Source organism: Pleuronectes platessa, chromosome 7 (genome assembly GCF_947347685.1).
Source record: "Pleuronectes platessa chromosome 7, fPlePla1.1, whole genome shotgun sequence".
Lineage (NCBI taxonomy): Eukaryota > Metazoa > Chordata > Actinopteri > Pleuronectiformes > Pleuronectidae > Pleuronectes > Pleuronectes platessa.
Window position 1 is genome coordinate 10,679,985 of NC_070632.1, and position 23,044 is coordinate 10,703,028.

The window sequence follows — 23,044 nt, forward strand, 5'->3', positions numbered from 1 at the left end:
ATCTAATTGTCATGTGTTTTCTCACCAGAAATGTTAAAATGAAGGAATTTAACAAGGCTGAGTTACTTAACAGGCAAATCAGGAATCTGTTCCAGGGCCTGGGGGTTTGTGGTAAATTGGCTACCTGCATATTTGTTTTTGGACATATATTTTAAAGTGAACTGATTCTCCTCCTGACATATTTAAAACCAAGCTGAAGAAGCTGATGTTCTCACAGGCTTTTGAGGGTCAGAGGCAGAACTTTTTTTTATGAAGGAACAAAGTCTCCATTTATCATACACACACACACACACTTTTTATATAGTTTATTCAGTACACCTTGCTGGAACTATATAGTTTTTAAATATAGTTTCCTATATTTTTATCAAACGTATGATTGTATTTCCCTTCAAAACATAATTCTACAACTTTTAAAACTTGGCCTCAAACTAAATATTCTGCCCTTTTTTCCCATGCTTTGTGATACAGTCAATCCATTCTTTAAAATGCATGACCTCTTCTTCCTTCTTTCCTGTGCTGGCTACATATACTGTAATTGTGTATACTGTAAAATGGGGGGGGGGGGGGGTGGGCTCCTAGAACACAGACACACATGCACACACACACACACACACACACACACACACACACACACACACACACACACACACACACACACACACAGACACGCACACACACACACACATTTTTGCTGTCTAATGTGCATTCAATTTACTTGTATGTAATTTTTGCACTCCACTTTAGTTCAAAGACCGAAAACAGGAATTTGCCTTCTTTGTTTTTGTTTGCATATATTTGATAGTAATACAAAAATTAAAAAAACACAACCGGAATAGGAGAGCGGAAGTGCAGCACCACGTGACTCCAACACTGTTTCCCGCCCGTATTCGTAATGGCTTATTATGCAGCCGGAAGCAGCCGCAGATTGACAGCTCTCTCCTCTCAAAACTCCCCGCTCATCTGCCCGCAGATCAACAGAGTGAGTTTGAGAAGGAGACATCTGAACGTCGAGTCAAGCCGAGGCTGTTGTTGTTGTTGTTGTTGATCTGACTGTGAACAACACAAACACCGGGAGAGCTCAGACAAGCTCGGTGCGTTTCCTGCTGGATGTGAGTGAAACAACAGAGTCTGCAGACTGCTCCTCATCCTCCGGCTGCACAGAACGGTAGCTATCACGAATCATGTCCTTATTCTGACGTTAAATACACCCTTATTATTATTATTATTATTATTAGGAGGTCTTGGGATGTGGACTTCCACCTTGCAATAACATGTGTCTATGATTTCGTGGAGTTTAGAGTCAATGCTTATGCTGTGATTATAGGTAAATATACTCATGTCACTAAATATTCACAAACGTTTGTTTCCAGACTCTTGCAGCTCTCCAGAGTTTGTTTATCACGTGTGACTATGCTCAGTGTTATTCCTCTTTAATGAAATACTCTTATTGATCATATTTACTTTAAGTTTGTTGACCACTGAGGGTCAATATGCACCTGACACCGGTGTAATGTGGAAACCTCCAGTGCAGACACAGTGAGATTGTCACGTCCAGCAGTTCAACTGTTTGAAATGTATTCTTAAATCCACAGATTCTGGATTTCACTCCCAGGTCATTCCCCAAGTCTTAAAACCTGTCTGGATGGGATATACGTGCTGATGCCTAACTAATGCATGATCCAAATGCAAAAAGCCATTTTCTTAATCTGTTAAAAACATAATATTTAGAAACACAACGATGTCCCCCACAGGATTCCTAAGTCTAATCCTCAAGCATAATAGCATCGTTTTATAAAGATAATTAACAGAGCAAACTAAAATGACTTTCAGCCACAGGAGGCATAATCAACGTCTCCACATGTAACTGCAACCGTCCACACTTTGTGCCGTATGTTATTTATTTTGTCACAAAGACGAATGGCTGCATATTGACTGTATTTTCCGGTTAAACTGGTTTGATGGTTTGAAGATTAAACTGTGGATCTTTGTAAGTAAACAGTAAACCCTCATATAGAAGTTATTCACACACCACAGTGTTGTGTGGCACTGGTTGTTTTTCTTTTTCAAATGTAATGAGACAGAGGCTCCAGCAGGCGGCAGTGTAGCCTTACTGCTGCAAAACCTCAGCTTGGTTGTGAACTTTGTCTTTTTAATGTGTCAGAACCATAGATGAAGGGTCAGAACTCAGTCAGCAGTTGCACAGCGATGGGAGAGTTGTGCTGTTCAAAAGATATTGCCTCTCAGGATTTGTCACAAACACAGTGACTCGAGCTGCTTGATGCAAAATGACCTCAATGGTTAAATGTCTTGGGTTTTCCAAAGGTCGATTCTGTGAGCGTAACCGACCCTTTGAAGGAAACATTTCATCTTTTAAACAATCAACAAATACATATTAACTGTTCAACTCAAACTCATCATCAAAGCCCCAAAAAATCAAACCTTTATGTGGCTCCAACTTCTCAAATGTGAAGATTTGCCTTTTTGGGGTCAGTTTTCATGAAATTAAAATGTATACAAATGTGTGTATAGTCAAATATTGATGTGTTTAAATTTAAAATAAAAAATTGGGAGAAAAGGTGATATTGACTTTCCTGTTTTGTTGGAGCGTTATATTTCTTGTATGGACCGTCTTTATTTTGTAGAATGTCAAAATGCTTCGTTACATGACTGGAGGCCTAACACGTTGGTGCAAACTGTGAGTGGACGTGTGTTTTCAGATTCTGAATCTGTTGGTTTAGTTTACACCACGTCTGATTATTGGTTGAGTGGTGTTTGATTCCGGGCCGGTGCTTCGTCAGAGGAGTCACAGGGCGAGTCGTTAGTCAGTCATCGACCCACTGGACACAACTGTCTCTCCACCAGCCGCCTCCTCACCCTGTTAGCACAAACAATACACCAAAACAAATTAGGACTCGCTGCTTTGTGTCATCGGAGAGTCCGACAAAGATGTTTCACAGAGTGAAAGGTCATTAGTGAGCAGGTGGGGAAGGAGAACATAGAGCTGTCCCCTCTCCAAATAAGTAATGAAGAGGTTTCCATGGTTACCTGGTGCCCTTCCTGCATTTTCTTTTTTCTTTTTTTGGGGGGGGGGGGGGGGGGGGGGCTATAGATCAAAGCTGGCGGTTGTCAATCTGCTGTAAGTGGAGGGTTAAATGGTAGGTTGAAGGGGAAAAGAGCCTCATTAAAATTTACCAAATCCCCTTTAACACGCCGCTGACATGTTACTAACAGGTTGATGTTGACGTCAATCATAATGAATATGATTATAGATAAACAATTTAAATCAGGCGAAGTATTTTTACTGGAATCAAAAGAAAAAAATTATAATTTAAAACAAATTGCCCAGGGGGAAAAGGCAGTTTTTTATACGGTGTATATAATCAGAAACAAAGCAATAACAAATGCAAACGCAATACAGCCGGATGAAGTGGATTCACAGTATTTTATAGTGCAGTTTTTATATGAGTAAATTAAGAGAAAAGTTTATTTTAATTTCTTAGAAGCAGACCTGTTAATGCATTGTTGAAATGGTCAGTGCTGTTAATATAGAAATTTAATTAGTCCCTGACCAGACAATTTCAATAATTAATTAATCATTGGGCTAAAATAATATTTATTCATCAACTTTATTAATCACAGCTAAAAATGTCAAACATCGATTCCAGCTTCTTGAAATTCTGTTGCTTCCCCCCCTCCCCCCCGTTTTTTGTTTTATTGTAAACAATCCCTATAAAAGTCATTGAGCTGAGTTGGTTCCTAATCAGCTTTTCATGTGGTTTTTAAGAGAATCAGTAACAGTGACATGTGACATGTGACAGGACAGATACATGAAACAATCATCAGTGCAAATGAAGGTCCTGACGAAAACAGACGTCTAACAGGTCAGAGTGGGAAGAAGGTGAATACAGTGCAATGAGCTCTGGTACCGGCGACCCTGAGACTGGCAAATAGAAGAATGTGAGCTGCATCTTGACGTCTGGCTAACTTGGGATGTGAGAAGCTGCAAGGAGGCCAACAGGTGGCGCTATCACAAGAGACACTGGGGGGAAAAAATTGGTTCAGTGTGATTTTCTTATTCTCTATGGTGGTGGACCAGGGGGGGGAGCTAGAGGATGGATCATAGCCTGTGATGATTATAAGGTGATGTACTGAGATTGAAGAGGAGTTGGTGTGAGCCTGGATGATGAAGATGTGGAATTCTCAGTAAAGTGTAACTTCAGCTGACCTCAGTGTGACCAGAGCTCCGATGGGTCAGTGTCTGGGAATGGCTGCGTAGGTGCAGGCTCTTTAAATAACTGGAGGAAAGTGTATTGTTGTTATAGTTATGGTTCATCTGTATAATGGCTTTTAACATTTAAAATGTCAGTTTTTTCTCAGGAGCATTTGTTTTTGGTGTGTGCTGCTTTTTTTTTGCTCAGTAGACAGAAAACCATGTTTCTCAGAATTATAAAAGTATATAAATAAATGATTAAGGAAAAAATATCTATTAAAAATAAAATAAACCTGTGCATGTTGGTCAAAAAATACATATGTCTATATCTGCTCTGTGTGAAAAACATGACTTATTAAGAATAAGCAGAGAGAGAATGCATTAATACTCAAATACTATTCTCGTCTGCTTTCAATTAGTGATTTTTAAGAGTAAGAATAATCTGGATCTTCACATAGATTTTTTTCAAAACAGGAAGTTGAACAGCAAATGTTTTTGTTTATTCGACACAAACTCCTGTTGCTCCTCGCTGCCGTCCCAACGTTTTGTCTCAGCCCCCGGTGCTGGAAACGGATTACTGTTCGGGGGTGTAATGGTGAACACTGGGGTGTGCTCAGTGTTGTGGGACTGTCCTAATTAGATGACTGTAACCCTCATATGAGCAGCCACACTCCTGGTGGTCCGGGCCTGGGACACGCTGAGCTCAGCTTTTCGACTGGGGAGAGTGTTGCAGTGTGAAAGGCCAAAGAAGAGGGTGGGAGGTGGAGGGGCTTTCAAATCCTTTTAACGCCTTTTGTCATTTATACAGGGATTTATTTGTCATTAAAGAATAATGACAGCATGCGTGGTGGAATTGAACCTGACCAAATCTGACCTAGAATAAAATGATAAAGAAAATGTTGAAAAACAAGTTAATTGAGATTTTTTTTTTTCGTGGACCTCAAAATGTAAAAGTTCCTTCCTCGGGGGCGTGTCCCACCCATCCATAAAACTTGAGCTGAGTAGTTTTTGTGTGATCCTGTAAACAAACGACTGCAGAACTGTGCACGTGCTTCGTCTGCACTAGTTTAGGGTTCTTGCTGAAGTGTCCTTCATTAGTTAACTTTGCCCTCTGCTGCTCTCTTTTCAATTGTTGTAACCTTTAGTCGCCTCATCAGAGTTTCCTCCAGTCAACTCATGTTTAAGTTCTCTTTCTCTCTTTAAAAGTTTTCCCCTATCAGTCCAGTTTAATTCAGTAAATATCATATTATAGAATGGAGGGACTGGGTCTGCTGCTGCTGCTCCGCACCATCTGTGTGAGACCTTAATAACTGGGCTGCTGATTTATTGCCTGTACTCAGCAGTGTCTTTTTGAGAGGAGCCCAGACAAAAGGCGAGACCCTCACCCCCCCACTGTTTTTAATAGTCCTTTAGGATGTGCAGGGGAGAGAAAAGACTTCAGTAATGTGCGGGCAAAGTGAGAGAAGATTGAGTGCCTCAAATGAAAGTAGCTGGATGTTTAACATGGCTTAAAGGACTTTTTGTTAGCCAACTTTTACATTAATCTCTTTGTTAATAACTAATTCTCCTTATTTGTTAATGTAGCAATTGAAAAAACGCTTTGTGACGATCGTTTCTAATGCCAGACGCTGTTATTTTTATTTGCCGGCCATGCTTCTGCCGCGTAAACCTCTGGTGACCTCAGCCCCCCCCCCGTCCACCTCCTTTCCTCCTTCTCTTCTTCTTCATCTCCTTCTCCTATATTCCCTCTTTACTGAATCCCGCCTCCGTATCATTTATCTCTGCATCCCCTCTCTCCCCCTCTTTCCTCAGTTTAAGGGGGCCGTTAGGGGGCATCCTCTTTTCTCTCCCAGCTGGGTTTGTTGACACACAGTCAATCTATGGTTCTCTTTCACCTCTGCCACCCCTCTTTTTTACTCTCCCCCCCTCCCCCCCAACCCCACACCCCACAGCTCGACCCTCCGCTTTCCTTGAACAGTAAAGCTGCCACAGCTGTGGACTGTATTAGCATAGCTGCGGAGGGAGGTGGGGGGGGTGCTAAATATATTGCAGCAGTTACCTTTTGTTCAACAGTTGACAGGTTTAAAGCATCTCAGCTCCTCTCTGTGCACTGAGCAGAAAAGGACACCCCCATGATTTCTGTGTAACAGCTTTTTAAATATGGGACACGGGAGACAGAGGGAGAGCAAATAAAAAATCAACTAGTTTGAAACTGGTTAATATCTAATTAGTGCATTTAAAAACAATACAAACAAAGAGAAAAGGCATTGAAAGGAAAACAAACAAGCAGACACTTTTCATTTAGTTTTTATGTCTGACAATTCAAATCTCATTGGACAAATCAGAAAAACAGAAACATCAGAGCCAGGAACAAAGATTTCATGTTTCGCTTGAATGATTTTCTATCTCGCCGTCAACAGGTGTCGGAATGAACAGATCCAGGTCCAGCTGCCATAAAAAAGGCCCCCAGCCTCATGCAGTCCCCAGGATAACCCGCAGCTCCACCCCCCAGGTCCGACAACCCGACCCAGTAGAGAGCCAGGACTCTGGGCCGGGCCCGTATGGAAAACTACGAAAGAAGCAGGCGGACTCGGCTCTGGCGCAGGACCTCAGCAAGATGAGCGTGAGCGGACAGAACGTTTTCCCCACCAGGTGAGGACGCAGGTACTTTAAAAGCTCTACGGACATTAGAAGGAAAATGAGGAGGAGATGTCCTTTAGGTTATTAATCAAACATTAACCTTATATACACTTAAATACCCAAATACATAGATTTATAAATGAAACCACACAAATGACGCCTGTGTTCACTCTCCCTGCTCTGTGAGGTTGTACCTGAGCCAAATGCTCACTTTGGTTTACTGACATGCTGATATTTGGCAAATTAACATTTGCCAAATTACACTAAGTATATAGGAGACTGATATATATAAGAAGTCTATGCAGGTGTCTGAGGATTCTTCCTCTGAGAAACATAGTCAAGTACAGAATTCATTTCTCTAACATTAACACCAAAGATCACCTTCCTTTGTGTCATTTATTTTCTCTTTACACGGCCATAAGCAGTGAGTGAGGCTATGATCTCTACTTTCCATGTAGGAGAAATGAAGAGGGGGAGTCTGACTGAAACTTGAGGCCTGAGAAATATTTAGATTTGCATGAACCTGGACCATGCAAACGATTTCAGACCCATCCAGGCGACCCCCCCCCCCCCCCCCCCCCCCCTATTGTTATTTGGACAGGAGAGAGATTGACAAACTAACACGGTATATTGTATTGTAAGTATTTTTATGTTGGTGACGGTTCCACACAGGGTTTATTTAATGGAAAGAATGAATAGGTCTCAGGATGTGTTTGTGTGTCTTTTCTCATCCCACTCTCCAGTAAAGAAAAGACGTCCAATGACCCCGTGCAGGATGGACAGTCCTCTGGGTCCCGATCTCCTCAGGGCCTCCCACCTACCTCTGCTGCCAAGCCCTCGCCCCGGAGCGGTCTGGCATCTGTGGCTCGGCTGGTGAAGCTGGGACGCTGTAAGAATGTGGTGGTGGTGGCTGGAGCAGGAATCAGCACGGCCAGCGGCATCCCAGACTTCAGGTAGGTGTCTCTGGGTTTACTCCCTCTGCACCCGCATGTTTTTATTCTCTGTTATTACTTTTGTTGTGCTTCACTCTTTACCCTGAAGTGTAAACCTGTGTCTCGTTTAAAGAAACTGTCCGGTGTTTCAAAAAGATGAATGAAGGATCAGTGTGTAGGATTTATTGGGATGTATTGGTAGAAATGGAATATAATATTGATAAGTGTGTTTCCATTACCTTTGAGCCTTTTATATCTACATCAGCTCCTGCTGGTCGTCCACTTTGTTTCTACAGTAGCTCAGAACGGACAAATCAAAATGTCACCGGAAGGCTTCCGTAGATTCTCTGTCATGCTTGGTGGAAGAAGCAGAGCTAACGATTATTATCATTGGTTGCAATCAACACCTTCACCACTAGATGTCACTAAATCTCCCGTACTGAACCTTTTTTGCCCTATGAAAAAACACGAGATCAGCTGCTTTGCATCAGACGGAAATGTAAAAATGTCTGGTCGTCCACATTTGTTTTCAGAACTCCAGGCACAGGTCTGTACGCCAACTTGGAGAAGTACAACATCCCGTACCCAGAGGCCATCTTCAACATCGACTACTTCTCCGATGACCCGCAGCCTTTCTTCTCCCTGGCCAGAGCTCTGTATCCTGGTAGCCATCGACCCAACTTCATCCACTACTTCATCCGCATGCTTCATCACAAAGGCCTGCTGCTTCGCCTGTACACACAGAACATCGACGGACTGGAGAAATGTGAGTGAGAGGAAACAGATGTTTAAGAAAACGTACACACACAATAACATGTGTAGTCTAGATGCATAATGTGTATAATTGAATGGAGGACCTTCATAATATTTGATAACCTTCTTCATAGTATGTGGCATCCCAGACGACAAACTCGTGGAAGCGCACGGTAGCTTTGCCACAGCTTCCTGTCACCTGTGCTACACTCCTTATCCTGCTGTGGAGGCCAAGGTATGTCGGCCTCTCGGCTCCAACACCAGCAACAGTAGTAGTAAGATGAATACGGATGCAGTAATATTTCCTGTATTTCTTTGTTTCCCAGCATGCTATTATGAAGGGCAACGTTCCCATCTGCACATTCTGCGCCGCGACAGTCAAACCTGACGTTGTGTTTTTTGGAGAGGACCTGCCGCAAAATTATTTCCTCCACACGAAAGACTTCCCCAAAGCAGACCTCCTGATCATCATGGGCACGTCTTTGCAGGTAAACGCCAACGTTTCTACGTTTAATAGATTTCCGGAACATTAAAGTAGGTAAATGTTAAGCTCTTTTATTTATGAACTCGTTGTTTCAGATCGAGCCATTTGCCAGCCTCGTGAACACGGTGCGCTCCACTGTCCCACGTCTCCTGCTGAACCGACACGCCGTGGGTCCCTTTGTGAAGGTCCCACTGCGCAGGGGAGACCACCTGGAGCTGGGCGACTTGGAGGACACAGTCCGGAGGTTTGCTGAAATGCTCGGCTGGAACGACGAGATCACAGAGCTGATGAGGAGTCAGGAAACGTTGGTGGGTTTCACCTTGAGCCCGAGCAAAACAAGTCGTAACACTAAGGTACTTGACTCTAAAGGCGTAATCTCCCTCTTCCCGTACAGACGTCTTGTGAAGGCAGAGTTATGTCTGAGCATCCAGGTCAGATGGAAACGTCCGGGCCCACACCAGGGGGTCAGGGAGCAGCCAGCAGCGGCAGCGAGGAGACCGACTCGGAGACAGACAGCAAGAGCTCTGCATCATCCAACATGAGCCACTGACTTTTCAGGTTTCAGACTGATACAGGAACGTTTTGTAACAGTTTCCTCTCTGTTAAGTTCACACTAACACTGTTCTTCAGTTTAATGTATGCATTTAAATTCAATTGTTATTTTATTAAGAGTTTGATGCTCATATGTACAAATGAAAAGGTTTTATCTACTTCAACCACATTTAAAGCACTTATTATTATGTGGGTGAGGCTCCGTTAAAGTCTGATCAAAGTAAAAATAAATAAAATGTTTCTCCAAGTTTTTTTTATACAAAAGCATCATCTTGGTTATGTCTTATATCCACACAACATTGTATTTTAAATGATATTTAATAAACGTATGGTGTCATTTGCATCTTTTCTGTTGCATGATTGCAAAAAACCACAAACATGAACTTATTCTCCAATTTATTAACTTTTCAGTGGACGACTGACTACATAGAATAAAAGTGGTGCTATTTACAGTTTGTAAGTGTGCAAAAACAAAAAAGGATTCTAGTAACATAGTCTTTGCAGAATGTGATCAACATGCAGTTTAAATGTATCCCACAATGATTGTGCAGAGAAAACTAGGCATTTACATGTGTGAGAAAAGAAACTGATCCACAAGTGACCAATTAAAGGGAAACAACAAAAGAAATGGCCACTGGATGGTTTGATAACAATCGAAATTGTGCGACTTCTATGCCTTTGCAGACATGGTGCATTGAAGCTGTTCAGCCCAAAACCTACCTAAGACACTTATAGTTGGTTTTCCCTTTAAGCCGTCACAGTATCCACATTACTTTTTTGTCAGGACACAGTAGTGGTGATTCACAGTCCAGGTGAAAAGTGGGCTCATGATTTAACAACTGAGCAGTCACCACATTCTGTGATCATGAAACAGGTTCTCTGGTTTAAGCAACATTCAGTTTCTTTGGATTGAAATCAGCGATTCATTTTTATTCCTTTAGCCACAAAGAACCAAAGATTTTAGTTCGGAGGCCAAATCTGTTGAGTACCCTAACACGCGGCTGACTTCAGAGGTGGCACTTAATTGTTTTTAATCAAAAAGTGTACCAACAAAAAGAAATTATATATAAATATATAGACTTAGCTGGATTTTTTATAAAATTAGCAAATATTTCAATATAGAAAACAAATCACATTACTCAAACGGATTTAACATCATGCAGATTTGGCAAGAGAAATGTAGAATAGAAAATAATTCCTTTGAAAACAATTTGTTTACTAGTGTTGTACCATCCATTTAAAACAATTTGAATTCACTTCTTGCACCAAACAACTTCCAGTGACATAACAGCGAGCCGACAAGCCCCTAATTCAGAAAGTTTCCTTGGCTACTAACTGATGTGCAGCATTCATGACAATAACACAAACTAATAAAGACTCGCTGTGAGCTGCGAGTTCAAACTATCCACACCGGCTCTGCCTGATCTCTAAATATACATCAGTCCTCAGGTCCGGTCCGAACAGGCCCCGTGATTTTAAACCCAGGAGAAAATTCACTGTCATAAGTTTATGTTTAATGTGTGTTGTATTATGTGCACTTGAATTATCTCGATATACAAACAGCAGACAGAACATGTAGCAGAAAAAAATGAAGAAACCGAGTGAGAAACAAGAAGCACACGTGGAGGAATGTTAATTTAGATCCAATTACACTTAATAAACCAGGACAACAGTGTTTTCAATGAGAAACACAAGATCCAGCAAAATGTATGATATTACCTTTATCCTCAACTCAGGGAGCCGGAACATAAGTGATGAAGGTGCAACAGTAACCACGGAGGCCTCCGATGCTTTATGGTGCATCTAGCATCAAGTCCACTTCGGCTTTAAAGAAGTGCTAACGGCAGCAACACAGCCCCTCAAGTATCCTGTGAAGTGAGCTGTGTCCCACCTCAGGGCTCCATCATCAGGAGTTGTTTTTCTGAACTGATAAAGTCGCTACAGGCTGAAAATTCCATCAGATACTCTTTGAAATAGGTTGAGAAAAGGACTATGTTTGTGCAGGCTTCTCTATCCCACAATCCACTGCAGGTTGGTCAATTGTGTGATGTTATAAGTTTAACCATGTTGCCTTAACAGATTTGCAGACATCACATTTACCAGAACCTGTGTTAACTCTGCTCCGCTAATTTGGGGCCACTTCCTGCTGATGAACTGAACTCAAGGTGTGGAAAAGAGAAGCCGCTGTTAGTTTGGGTTTCTGTGAGTAGAAGTCAGATAAATCATCCACAAGACTGATGGCTGTCAATTTAAACAGACTTAATTTATAGGGAGCTATCAGAACAGTATAGTGGGTGTTTTGTGTGACTACAACTTAAAATGAAATGTTTTCTGATCCAGCACCTGTACGTTTTATATTGTGACTGCTCTATACTCTGTTTCTGGGACATTTAGACTTTCTCTTTTAGAGGTTCAGCTTATAGGTTCTCTGAAGGACCCCCCTTCATGGGTAGAACCCTTCAAAAGATCCAAGCCCCTGAAATGGGACAAAGCTTTAGATGTGTTGGGGCCTGCTGGGCTTAGTCTGGAAAATGTGGCCTCGGATGTGCAGAGCACTAGTCAGAGTCTGATCCTGAGTTGTCTTCAGATGGGTCACAGAGCGTTTCTTCAAGAGGTGCTAACGTCCCGTCCGGCCTGACGCCCATGGGCCGGATCAGGTTCTGCCTGCAGATACACAAAATCAAAAACATCAGGCAAACACATCTGCAGCTGGATGAACAGCTGTTTGATTAGATCGCCTCAAACATAAAACTGATCCTCATTGACTTCTTGTATATTTTAATAGTAAACTAAATTTGAAGTAAAATTCTATGGCCTGGACCATTTGTGTCTGGACAGTTTTAAAGAGAGCTTTCACTTGTACATCTTTACTCTCTTACATCCACAACTCGAGGACCCTCACTCAACAAACCCCTCCCCCCTTCTTTATGGACACTGGCCCCTGTCGGGCCATCCTCTTTCTCCCTCTCGGTCCTCACCCCCTCCTCTCCTGTGGCAGTTTAATTACAGGATCAGCGCTCAGCCTAATCTCCTCAAAGCCACGGCTGCCCCTTCATACTAATCCAATTATACCTGCACTTTGTGTCACCACTCCCTCCCTGATGATTTATCATCAAAGATTTAAAGAGGACCCGTTTTCATTCATTCCAAAGATTCAAACACGAGCGGCCATGTAATTCCTCCAATTAAATTTAACTTATCCTGGGGAAAATCTGCAGGTTAAGTTCTTAAAAGAGAAATTGAGGAGAACGTAAGGTAGCTAGATCTGAGAATATTGTAGCATTGAGTTGATGTATTTCCACTGATGAAATCTGCAGAGGCATCACCTGTCCCCAGCCTCAGATAATTGGTCAAAGTCAGTAGAATGAGAACTAACAACACCTAACAAACAAAAACATGAACCATTCATCTCTACCAATACGAGCAAAAGAAACCACTGCTCTGCTCCTCATCAGGGGCAGAGGGGCTGGCAGATGTGAGGGGCTGTTGGTTGTGGTTGGGTGGGGGGTGTAAAATATGTGCTAATTGGAGGATCAGTTAAGCAGTTAGGGGAGCACATTCTTGTCAGGCTTTGACCGATCTCCCCAGAGCGGCAAGTGTAGTGAGGAAGCACCTCTCGGTCTTCACCACATCTCCTTAAAACTCCTTCACTGAGGAGGAGAAGAAAGAGGATGCAGCCTCAGAAAGGAATCTTCCTCTTCTGGCCACACGTGCCTCATTATAGCTCAACCACCTCTTTGGCTCTACAATGACGAGGTCAGCTTTCTTATGTCTGCACATTTGTTCACCCACGTCTCTTCCTCTTCGTCCACGTTCCATCTAAATTGCTTTGTCTAGCTGTACCTGTGTCTCAGTCCACTCCCTGTCTGGCTTTTCAGAATGAGAAGAATAAAGTCAGGACACGTGTTATTATTAAAAACCTGAATGCGACACATAAAGGAGCCGGGACCAACAGGCCGACTGTGTACCAATTAGGTGATAATTAATGGAGAGGTGGTAATGATGTTGCAGTGGCGTCCTGGCAGCTTCCATTTCCTCCAGCTGAATGCTGCTGCGTGCTAGAAGTCCAGGCCTAATTGAAGCTGCAGCTAATGGCTAGAGATTCTTCCTATGATGAATCAGTTGGCAGGGAGCGAGCTCACTGTTACTTTTGTGCAGGCATCATGCTCGACTAACGTTAGCTTCTGTTCGCTAAGGAAAGGTCAACATAAATGCAGAAGGGCCCTTTGCAGAGGGAACAATAACGAATATGAATAATTTGAGCAGTGGAAGCAACAAAGGGAAAAGTTAATCATGTTAGTCTTTGCCTTTGCAAAAGAAAAATAATTGTTTGTCAAAGAATTCCGTGATGGTCTTGTTTTTCTGTTTGTTTCTTACAAGACCTGAAAACACTTTTTTTTAAACCAGTCTATTCCAGTTTCCATTGCACACAGATGCTCTCCACCATCACAAATCAACAAATCCTCCAGAGCAGACATGGCAACAGGCCCACTGTGATTTCCCTCATACTATGGCCTTCTGTTATATACAGTATACAGTAGCATAAACCTGCCCAAACAAATCTGTGAGGCCACATGAACAGGATTTCTTAAACTGATCCTCAGTGCCGTTTCTGACCTGAATGATAATGTCCACTTCAATATAAATGACCCAGTTCATTTAGCTCATGATCTAAGTGTTGATTGAGATTCTGCAGCCTCGAGCAGAAGCTTTCTTTACCTTGACAGCTTGTCAAACATATTGACCAGTTTCTGGGCCTCGTACTCCTTCTGCTCCTCCGTCATCTCCTCGATGGGGTTCGGCATGGGCTCCTCCACGTGACCAGTGATGGGGTTGATGCTGCAGACAGGGAGGAGAGCGGGCTTGATGTGCAGCTGTGAACTAATTCACACATCATCAAGGCATAAGCAGTCATAACATCAGATTGTTACTCACAAGGGTTTGGCTGTCTTGTATTCTTCTGTGTCCGAGTCTTCATCTTCGGAGTACTGAGTCTCTCCTCTCCCTCCTGCAAGAAGTCCTCGAGCCACCAGGAGTCCTGCTGCATTTCCATATCCTGTGTACTTCAGCAGGTTGTCCACTGGAAGAGGAAACCATAAAGACACAAGGGTGTGATATTATATATAATGTTCATGTGTGAGCATAAAGCAAGATGTATGGAGGACCATACATGACATAAGTAAAAATAAATAAATAAATAAATGTATAAATAAATACAGAAATAAATAAATAAATAAAAAAGGAAATAAATAAATTAATACAGAAATAAATAAATAAATATGTTAATACCAAAAGAAATGTCAAAATAAATGTCTTGAATATATTTGCACATTTATTTATTCCCTGATACATTTCCTTTTCATTTGCAGTGTCCTTATGCTAATGAGAAAGGCGGGCCTAACCGCAGTCTCGAGCAGGATTGGTCACAAGAGTGTAATGATCCAGCCCTACCACGTCTGCCTCTCAATGCTGACTGGTGTCCAGTAGCTGTTTGCAGCGTTGAGCCAGTTCACACTTAAAATGAACTAGTTCAGGTTCAGAGGGTTAGTTAAGGTTATTTTTTATTGGGATGATTTAGGTGTCAGTAGTCCTGACTGTGAGCGTCACGTGTTCTACTGAGCACAAGGAGCGAGCCGAGAGGAGAAGGAGGAAACAGAAACTCCAGCTCGGTACAAACCACCTGCAGCTTCTGCTCTGATCATGAAGCCGCTGATCTCTGAGCAGATGTGACCAGAGAAGCTCTGTGTTTCCACTCTTCTACAAAGTCACTGAGCGGCTGCTTCACGGTGAAGAGCTCAAGTCTCAGTCACTGCCCGTGTCTCTGAGCGAGTGTGTGACGGAGCGCAGGGGCTGTGTGTGTGTAGCTCAGTTGACCAATCCTGCTCGAGACTGAGGTTAGGCCCGCCTTTCTCATTAGCATAAGGACACTGAAATGTGGAAATAAATAAATGTGGAAATAAATAAAAGTTGGAATAAAAGTGGAAATAAATAAATAAATGTGGAAATAAGTTTAAGACATTGATTTATTTAATTCTGCATTTATTTCCACATTTATTTATTTATTTCCACATTTATTCCAACTTTTATTTTTCGATTTCAGTGTCCTTATGCTAATGAGAAAGGCGGGCCTAACCTCAGTCTCGAGCAGGATTGGTCAACTGAGCTACACACACACAGCCCCTGCGCTGCTCCACACACTCGCTCAGAGACACGGGCAGTGACTGAGACTTGAGCTCTTCACCGTGAAACAGCCAGTTAATGACTCTGTGGAACAGTGGAAACACAGAGCTTCTCTGGTCACATCTGCTCAGAGATCAGCGGCTTCATGATCAGAGCAGAAGCTGCAGGTGGTTTGTACCGAGCTGGAGTTTCTGTTTCCTCCTTCTCCTCTCGGCTCGCTCCTTGTGCTCAGTAGAACACGTGACGCTCACAGTCAGGACTACTGACACCTAAATCATCCCAATAAAAAATAACCTTAACTAACCCTCTGAACTTGAACTAGTTCATTTTAAGTGTGAACTGGCTCAACGCTGCAAACAGCTACTGGACACCAGTCAGCATTGAGAGGCAGACGTAGGGCTGGATCATTACACTCTTGTGACCAATCCTGCTCGAGACTGCGGTTAGGCCCGCCTTTCTCATTAGCATAAGGACACTGCAAATGAAAGGGAAATGTATCAGGGAATAAATAAATGTGCAAATATATTTAAGACATTTATTTTGACATTTCTCTTGATATTAACATATTTATTTATTTATTTCTGTATTTATTTATTTATTTCCATTTTTATTTATTCATTTATTTATATATTTCTGTATTTATTTATACATTTATTTATTTTTACTTAAGTCATGTATGGTCCTCCATACAAGATGGAGTTAAATAAATACAGCAGTCTAAACTAAACTACAGACATATTATTATCCCCGCTCTTTTATTCTTATTTTCTCATCTGATGTGCTGTATCCCCTGTTCCTCCCTTGATTTGACAACCACCTTCCCCCTCTTACCGCTCTCTTTGCAGAGAACGAAGAGAAACTCTGCAGCCATCTGCTTCACACCCATGTCGACGTGAGTCATAAGGCGAACCAACTTGTTTCTGACCGTGGTGCCAATCTCTGGCCGGACTTTCACTTCTTTCAGTGGGGGGAGCACCTGAAAATACAGAGATTTCCAACAGGTCAGAATCAAGTTTTTCCCACCATTATAACCAAGCTGTTAGACCTAGTCACAGCTGAATACACACACTTTACCACCCTATTACAATCTATAACAGAATTAAAATCTGCTTATCATACCGGTGAGTTTTTAATGCATTACTCAGACGTTAAAGCAATTCATATGCTCATTTTCCACAATAAAGAAGCAACTCAAATGGCTCAGGTCTGTGACTGTACCTGAGTTTTGATATATCTGCGGAACTCTCTGTGTTGTCTGGATCCTTCAGTCATAAGGCTGAGCACCGGAGTGAGCCCCTCTTTGTAGTTGGAGCCCTGCTTGTAGTGACACAGACAAAAAAGACTTCACATGCGGGACGAGCTGAAACACTGGATTAATGTCCACCAGTAATACACATGGTTAATATGAGGGAGATGGAGGTAAAGACAGAGGACAAGTGAGAAGTCGAATAAACATGAGGTAAGAAAGACGAGAGAACACCAGATAAATCATGTAACATTGGTGTAACGGCTGTTTAGGACAATTTAACTGTATGTTTCCAATTAAGAGATCAACCAGGGACTTAAACTATGTTTCCCATTTTCCTTGAATCAAATATATAAATCCGCTGCATGCTAGAGTCCTGAAATGCATTGTAGTTTACATGCTAAATGTTTCTGTAATGTTCTATACTGTCAATTTCAATTGGTGTACATTTCCTTGCACTGTAAAGTAGTATATTCCACAAACCGTACAATTATTTAGGATGCATTACAGTTTTAGATTAACTATCAATGACACATTAACACAAATAATGTAACAAGTAATGCGCACATGTTCAGACTGTGAGCTACAGTGTGAGCCACTATGTTCACTGCAGAGGAGGAACTTTACCTTGTCGATCCTTTTCTCCATGAAATCCAGTAACATCTGGACTGCATCCATGTTTTTCCCACCATATCTCTCATGTCCACCCTGGACAGGCACTTCGATTAACACATCCAGGCAGGACACGGGCAGGTTGTTAAGTAAGTTGACAGCATGGCTGGTAATAAAAAAAACAACTTTTAATACTTTAACATTCTTCCACAGGATAGAATCAAACAGGTTTAAGAAGTAAATAGAATCAATATTTTAAAGCTTTGGATCAGTTTGCTTGAGAAGGGTCAAAGACCCTGATGCCAAAGGACCACAATCGCATATTGTTTTAAATCTACATTTTCGAAGAGCTGGTCAGGAGCTGCCTGATGACTTCACAATGTGATCTCCTCACTTCTCATGATAACTTCACTAACACACATTTGTACCACATTGTTTAATCCGACACAATGCAATGTTGTGCAGACGGCTACAGAGGGCCAGAGATACTAGGTTTCAAATAGTTCTCCATTCAGTACTGTGCTGCTGTGTTTGGTACAAAGGGGAATATGTGAGTAAAGCACAAAGTAAAATATACGGTGTTAATTAAAACCCAGAGTTTGAGGCCAATTTGTTTAGCATTTTCTCTTCAAATATTCAGAGTAGAAAAATGGTCATTGGCATTGATTTGATTGTCTCAGTATACTTAGTTATGATATGATATGGAAATGTGTGTGGTTAAAAGCTGACTTATAAACGGAGATTTTTATTTTTCTGGTCAAAAATAAATGTTCCTCCTGTGAAAGAAGTCCCACATTAGCCAATAAGAGATAATTGGTGAAACTGGTGCAATAGTGGTGCAAACGGATTTAGATAACAAAGACTAAAATAAACGACAGGCTAAATTTGGAAGTTGAATTTGACAAAATAAATCCTAATTAACTCAACACATTGTAACTACATAAAAACGACTAGTTCTCCCCACAGCCCCAGTTTCGACGCAGACAAGATCTGTTACTTATTCACATTTAAACAAACCACCACTATGTTAATTGTGGTCATTGGGCCAAAATCCCATGAGCAGTTCAGCCGCCAGTCTGACAGGTAATGAGGAACATCAGTCACTTTTACGTGACACTGTTTGAGTTTGAATCCGGGGCCAAAGATTCTTGGCATTCCTGCATTAAATTACCTTTAGAATAAGATACTGCTGCCGTATAACGACCGCTAAAAGCATTTAGAAGATGAAACACCCAATAAGGCTCCAGAGAAACATCTTTGCTGTGGTGTTTTTCCCACGATACTGAAGTCTACCAGATATCACTCTTCATTTGTAGTGAGCTGCTAACTCACAGCTGCTCAGTGGACACTCAGGGCTTGTGGAGAGTGGGTGCTTACATGCGAGTCACAGCAGGGGATGTTCCAGTCAGTACACAGATCTGGTTATTTCCCTGTCCTTTGTCTGTCTGTGTGCGTTTCTATGCAAATCAGTTTCAAATGACGTTTGCCAAATATCTTGGCTGTTGGTCTTGTGTCTCTTTCACAGGTCATAAAGTGCAGAGCGCCTCCATTCAACGTTGCAGCTCTCCTACCTGTGTGCCTCCTCTGTTTTCTCCTCCGTCTCAGTCCTCAGCATCAACAGATGACGCAGGATGGCAGTGATTAGCCGCAACTGGTGATCGTCCTCCTGACAAATAAAGGAGTTTTAAAAACAATAATATCAAGAACGCTGTTTTATTAAAAGAGAGTTAAGCAATAAAGTACAACATGTTCAAACTACAATGACAGGACCCTAAAAGCAAATGGCCAGCTTCAAAAATAGGAACTTTAATATTTTAAGAGGGGGTCTAAAGAAAGATAAGAGCAGAGGATAGCAGCGTTCTAGGGTGAAGCATTTTCTTGGGATCTTTTAATTTGTAAAAGATGACCGAGGAGAGCAGGTCCTACATGAGTCTAAGAGGTTAAATCATATTAAGCCATTAGGACTTACACTGTGTTAGCGGCTGCCTTTGTAGTCGTGTGGGCCTTTCAGTGCCAGTTGCATGAAATGTAGCATGTTTGAAATATCTTCTTAGACAAGAGTTCCAAGTTTAATTCTCATAATCTTATATCTACTGTAACTACAGACTATTACTACAATACTGACATATTGTCTAACAGTGTATTTTTCATATCTCATCTAATCTTATTCACAGGAAAAGAAGATAACATGTCTGACCTGTTTATTAAAGAGAGAGCGAGTGTGTCAAGTATAAGGTGCCAAATACTGGAAAATGCTGGATCCATTTTAGTGAGTGGCACCAGTCTAACCATATCTGTACCTTCAAATGTTACATATTATGATTGAGTGGAACTTTTGCAGGACAAGTTTAACATGGATGTTATGAATTTTGTTTTAAGGTTTTTAAGGTGGTCACACTCATCAGGTTAGTGCATCTTTTTAGGGCCCCCTGACCGAACCTCAAATTTTGTGTGATAAATAACATCAAAGATGGCTGTGGACCATTTATACAAATCATGAAGTCTCTCCCAAACATCTTATAATAATGTCTCAAGGACTGACGCGACTGCCCTGGCCCTTCAGGTGCCAAACTGGTCACAGCTTCAGTAAAAGGATTGTGTGTAAACGGAATGGTGAGGTTAGGTTTTATGTGTGTTTAATGTCACATGTACATTTCAGAGATTCATCTGACCAAGGCTTACTGTCTGATAGTGAATAAGCAGTGAGCAGCGCCTTCCTCAGAAAGATGCTACCAGAACTAATGGTTGGTGAGACATAAATGCCGGTTGTGGGTAATCGAACGTATGATCGTTGTGGTCCTAGACAGTCTAATCCATAATTGAGCAAATGACAGACAAACATATCTTCTCTGCTCTATCAGTGCAAACCCTGATTAGTGACGAGCAATGGGAGCTCTTACTGGGGCATTACACACTGTCACAGCTTTACGACCCGCGACACACTCACCTCACCAGCGTCACACAAAGTGAGGTTGAACAAGGCCTTCAGTGCCTCCATTGCTCGCTCGTTGTCCTCTGCAGGCATGGGCAGGGCCTGCGGATCTGGAGGAGCAGCCTCATAGGGGCCGACCCAGCGCACATGCAGGGTGTGCTCCAGGACCTCGGTCAGTAGCTTCACTGCGTGCCTTTCTATCCTCAGAACCCCTCTGACGTCAGGACGCAGGGCAGAGAGCAGGAAGAGAAGGCGCAGTGTGAACAGGCCCACCTCGTGGTGCCATGTGCGGGCCGTGCGCAGGCTGGCACACAGGCCGTTGACCAGCTGCACGTCCACACTGACCTGCTGAGCTGCCGGACTGTTGAGAATCACGTTGCTGAGGCACTTCAGGGCCTCCACCACCACCCGCTCCTCCTCCTCTGAAGTGTCTCCCTGCGAGCTCGTCTGGTCGTCACCTCCTTCCTCTGCCGCACACAGCCTCGCCAGCCCCCCCAGAGTCAGCATGCCTTCCCTGGTGGCCACGGGTGCGAGGACACGCTTGTCTCTGGACAGGATGCGGAGGGACTCCAGGCATGTCTTCTGACAGCCGGGCTGCACCTGCCTCCCCAGCACTGACAGCACACTCTGACACAGCTTCTGTAGAGGGAGCAGGTGGAGAAACACTCATCACAACGAGACAGGAGCAGATCTGGGTCATTAAGAAAGGAGATTAACGGGGCTTACACTCCTCAGGGCTTCTTCTTGTGGGTCAAACGTGAAGATTTGTGTGTTCTGAAACAGAAACAATGCACATTGGTGAAACAGACACACGCACACATATGAAACACGTCTTATCACACATGTTTGGCGTGGTTTATCTGTGATACAACACAACACACATGACACATTAGTCCTAAAGGGCCTAAGCCTCTTCCAACCACACATACATGTCAATAAGAACATTGCTAACACTGCTGATCCTCTGACAGGCAACATTAGCATCACCAGCTCTCCATGGCTGCTGTGAACCACATGCTACAGACACGTCGGGCTCATTCATAGTTTCTCTGCTGATATCTCGACGAAGCAGTCATCACATGTCGCTGCTTTCATTCGGTTGGGTTTTGCCAACAAGGTGTTTAGCTAACTCACGGCTAGCATAGCTGCCCGGCTAGCTAGCTAGCGTTAGCGCTGCGGTTTGTTTTGGTTGATGTTAAAAGGAAAAAGCGGAGCCGCTCCTCACCTCTCGGTTGTACTGACGCAGAAGCTCCTCAGTTTCCTGCTCGTTGTTCGATTCCAGCTGCGACAGGATGGCGTTTAAATCCATGGTGAACACAAACACTGGACAAGTAGAGCAGGCAGCTGGTTATTGACGTTACCGGCGAGTGTTGTGAAGCTAGCGAGCTAGCTGCCTGGCTAGCCTGGAGAGGGAGGGAGGGAGGGCGTGCGTGCGTGTGTGTCACCATCAGCTGCTCTCCTCTGAGTTTATTCAATGTAGTACAGTTATACAATATACATAAATATCTCATATTCCACACACCAGTATACTTACTGTATACCATTTACTATACTTTATACTACTGCACAAAACACATCATATCTCAACTTGAATACTCCCATTACTGTATCCTGAGATTAGATTACTTTATTTGTACCCGTAGATTTGTTTTGCAGCCAACAAAAGAGGAAGCATCCATCCAAACACAATTCAAAATGATAACACATAGAAAACAAGATTACAAAAACAAAAAGTGCTCAAATGCTTCGCTGTCAATAGAAAATAGGATAAGAACAAAACTATTTCTGTAGCGTTTGGTTTTAGCCCTTGGGACGTGAACCTGACTGAGTCTGTTTCTATTCTTCAAATACAGGTCACCAAACCATGACACCAAAGAAAATGATAAAACAGACTCAATACAAGCCTGATAAAATAGTGTCAGCATCGTTTTGTCCATATGAAAAGACAAAACCTCATCACTTAAACCAGGTGTGAATGATGGCCTCCTGCAGGGACATGTGGTTTATGCACATGTGATAACACAAGATAACACAAGATAACATGTGATCTATATGTTTTTCTAAAGGAAAATACACTAAAAGAGTGAATAATAAACATCAAATCATCCAATAAGCAGCCAGCTTTATTAGTTAACCATTTAAAGCAGGAAGTGTAGAGGAAACGTGTTCATTGAGAATCGTGGCATTAGCTTTGATTCACTGGATTATTTTGTGTAATTTGAAAATGATGCACTTTACAAATCAATCAATAAAATATCTGTGTTATGTGTTGAGAAATTTATAAGAATTACAAAAAAAAGCCCAATCTCACAAGTGAAAAGGACAAATAAAGGATCTGCTCCTGATCTGGATCCATGTTTTTATTTCCCTGTCTCATAACACATCCTTCCACCAAGTCTCATTGTTATCTGTCAAGTAGTTTTCGCGAACAGACCAACACACAGATGATAACATAATCTCCTTGGAGTAGATGTGTAGGTAATGAGACCCATCAGAGGTTTCA

The 23,044-nt window shown here is 42.3% G+C and overlaps 2 protein-coding genes across 3 annotated transcripts; one reads left to right on the forward strand and one right to left on the reverse strand.

Annotated features, from left to right (window-relative positions):
• Positions 1-878: 878 nt before the first annotated feature.
• On the forward strand, positions 879-9,914 carry si:dkey-103i16.6 (uncharacterized protein LOC557125 homolog). The gene is made up of 8 exons (XM_053426564.1): positions 879-1,165; positions 6,631-6,862; positions 7,594-7,803; positions 8,316-8,548; positions 8,670-8,770; positions 8,862-9,023; positions 9,115-9,327; positions 9,414-9,914. The coding sequence occupies exons 2-8, from the start codon at positions 6,639-6,641 to the stop codon at positions 9,567-9,569; spliced, it is 1,299 nt and encodes a 432-aa protein (XP_053282539.1). The 5' UTR covers positions 879-1,165; positions 6,631-6,638; the 3' UTR covers positions 9,570-9,914.
• A 36-nt stretch (positions 9,915-9,950) lies between these two features.
• Positions 9,951-21,958, reverse strand: ric8b (RIC8 guanine nucleotide exchange factor B). Of its 2 annotated transcripts, none has more exons than XM_053426563.1 (10): positions 21,767-21,958; positions 21,268-21,315; positions 20,557-21,180; positions 19,181-19,275; positions 17,625-17,775; positions 16,970-17,065; positions 16,583-16,727; positions 14,507-14,651; positions 14,291-14,410; positions 9,951-12,235 (listed from the first exon to the last, which is right to left on the reverse strand). In XM_053426563.1, the coding sequence occupies exons 1-10, from the start codon at positions 21,848-21,850 to the stop codon at positions 12,127-12,129; spliced, it is 1,617 nt and encodes a 538-aa protein (XP_053282538.1). In that variant the 5' UTR covers positions 21,851-21,958; the 3' UTR covers positions 9,951-12,126. The 2 variants fall into 2 exon arrangements, with proteins under 2 accessions (XP_053282538.1, XP_053282536.1); XM_053426561.1 differs by having other exon boundaries at positions 16,970-17,068.
• Positions 21,959-23,044: the final 1,086 nt, after the last annotated feature.

Coding starts and splice junctions, on each gene's coding strand:
- si:dkey-103i16.6 (XM_053426564.1), top strand. CDS start 6,639: ATGAACAGATCCAGGTCCAGCTGCCATAAAAAAGGCCCCCAGCCTCAT. Junction 7,804..8,315: donor AGCGGCATCCCAGACTTCAG/GTAGGTGTCTCT, acceptor ATTTGTTTTCAG/AACTCCAGGCACAGGTCTGT. Junction 8,549..8,669: donor CATCGACGGACTGGAGAAAT/GTGAGTGAGAGG, acceptor CCTTCTTCATAG/TATGTGGCATCCCAGACGAC.
- ric8b (XM_053426561.1), bottom strand. CDS start 21,850: ATGGATTTAAACGCCATCCTGTCGCAGCTGGAATCGAACAACGAGCAG. Junction 14,652..16,582: donor CGTTCTCTGCAAAGAGAGCG/GTAAGAGGGGGA, acceptor TTCCTCTTCCAG/TGGACAACCTGCTGAAGTAC. Junction 14,411..14,506: donor TACAAGACAGCCAAACCCTT/GTGAGTAACAAT, acceptor CCCTGTCTGCAG/CATCAACCCCATCACTGGTC.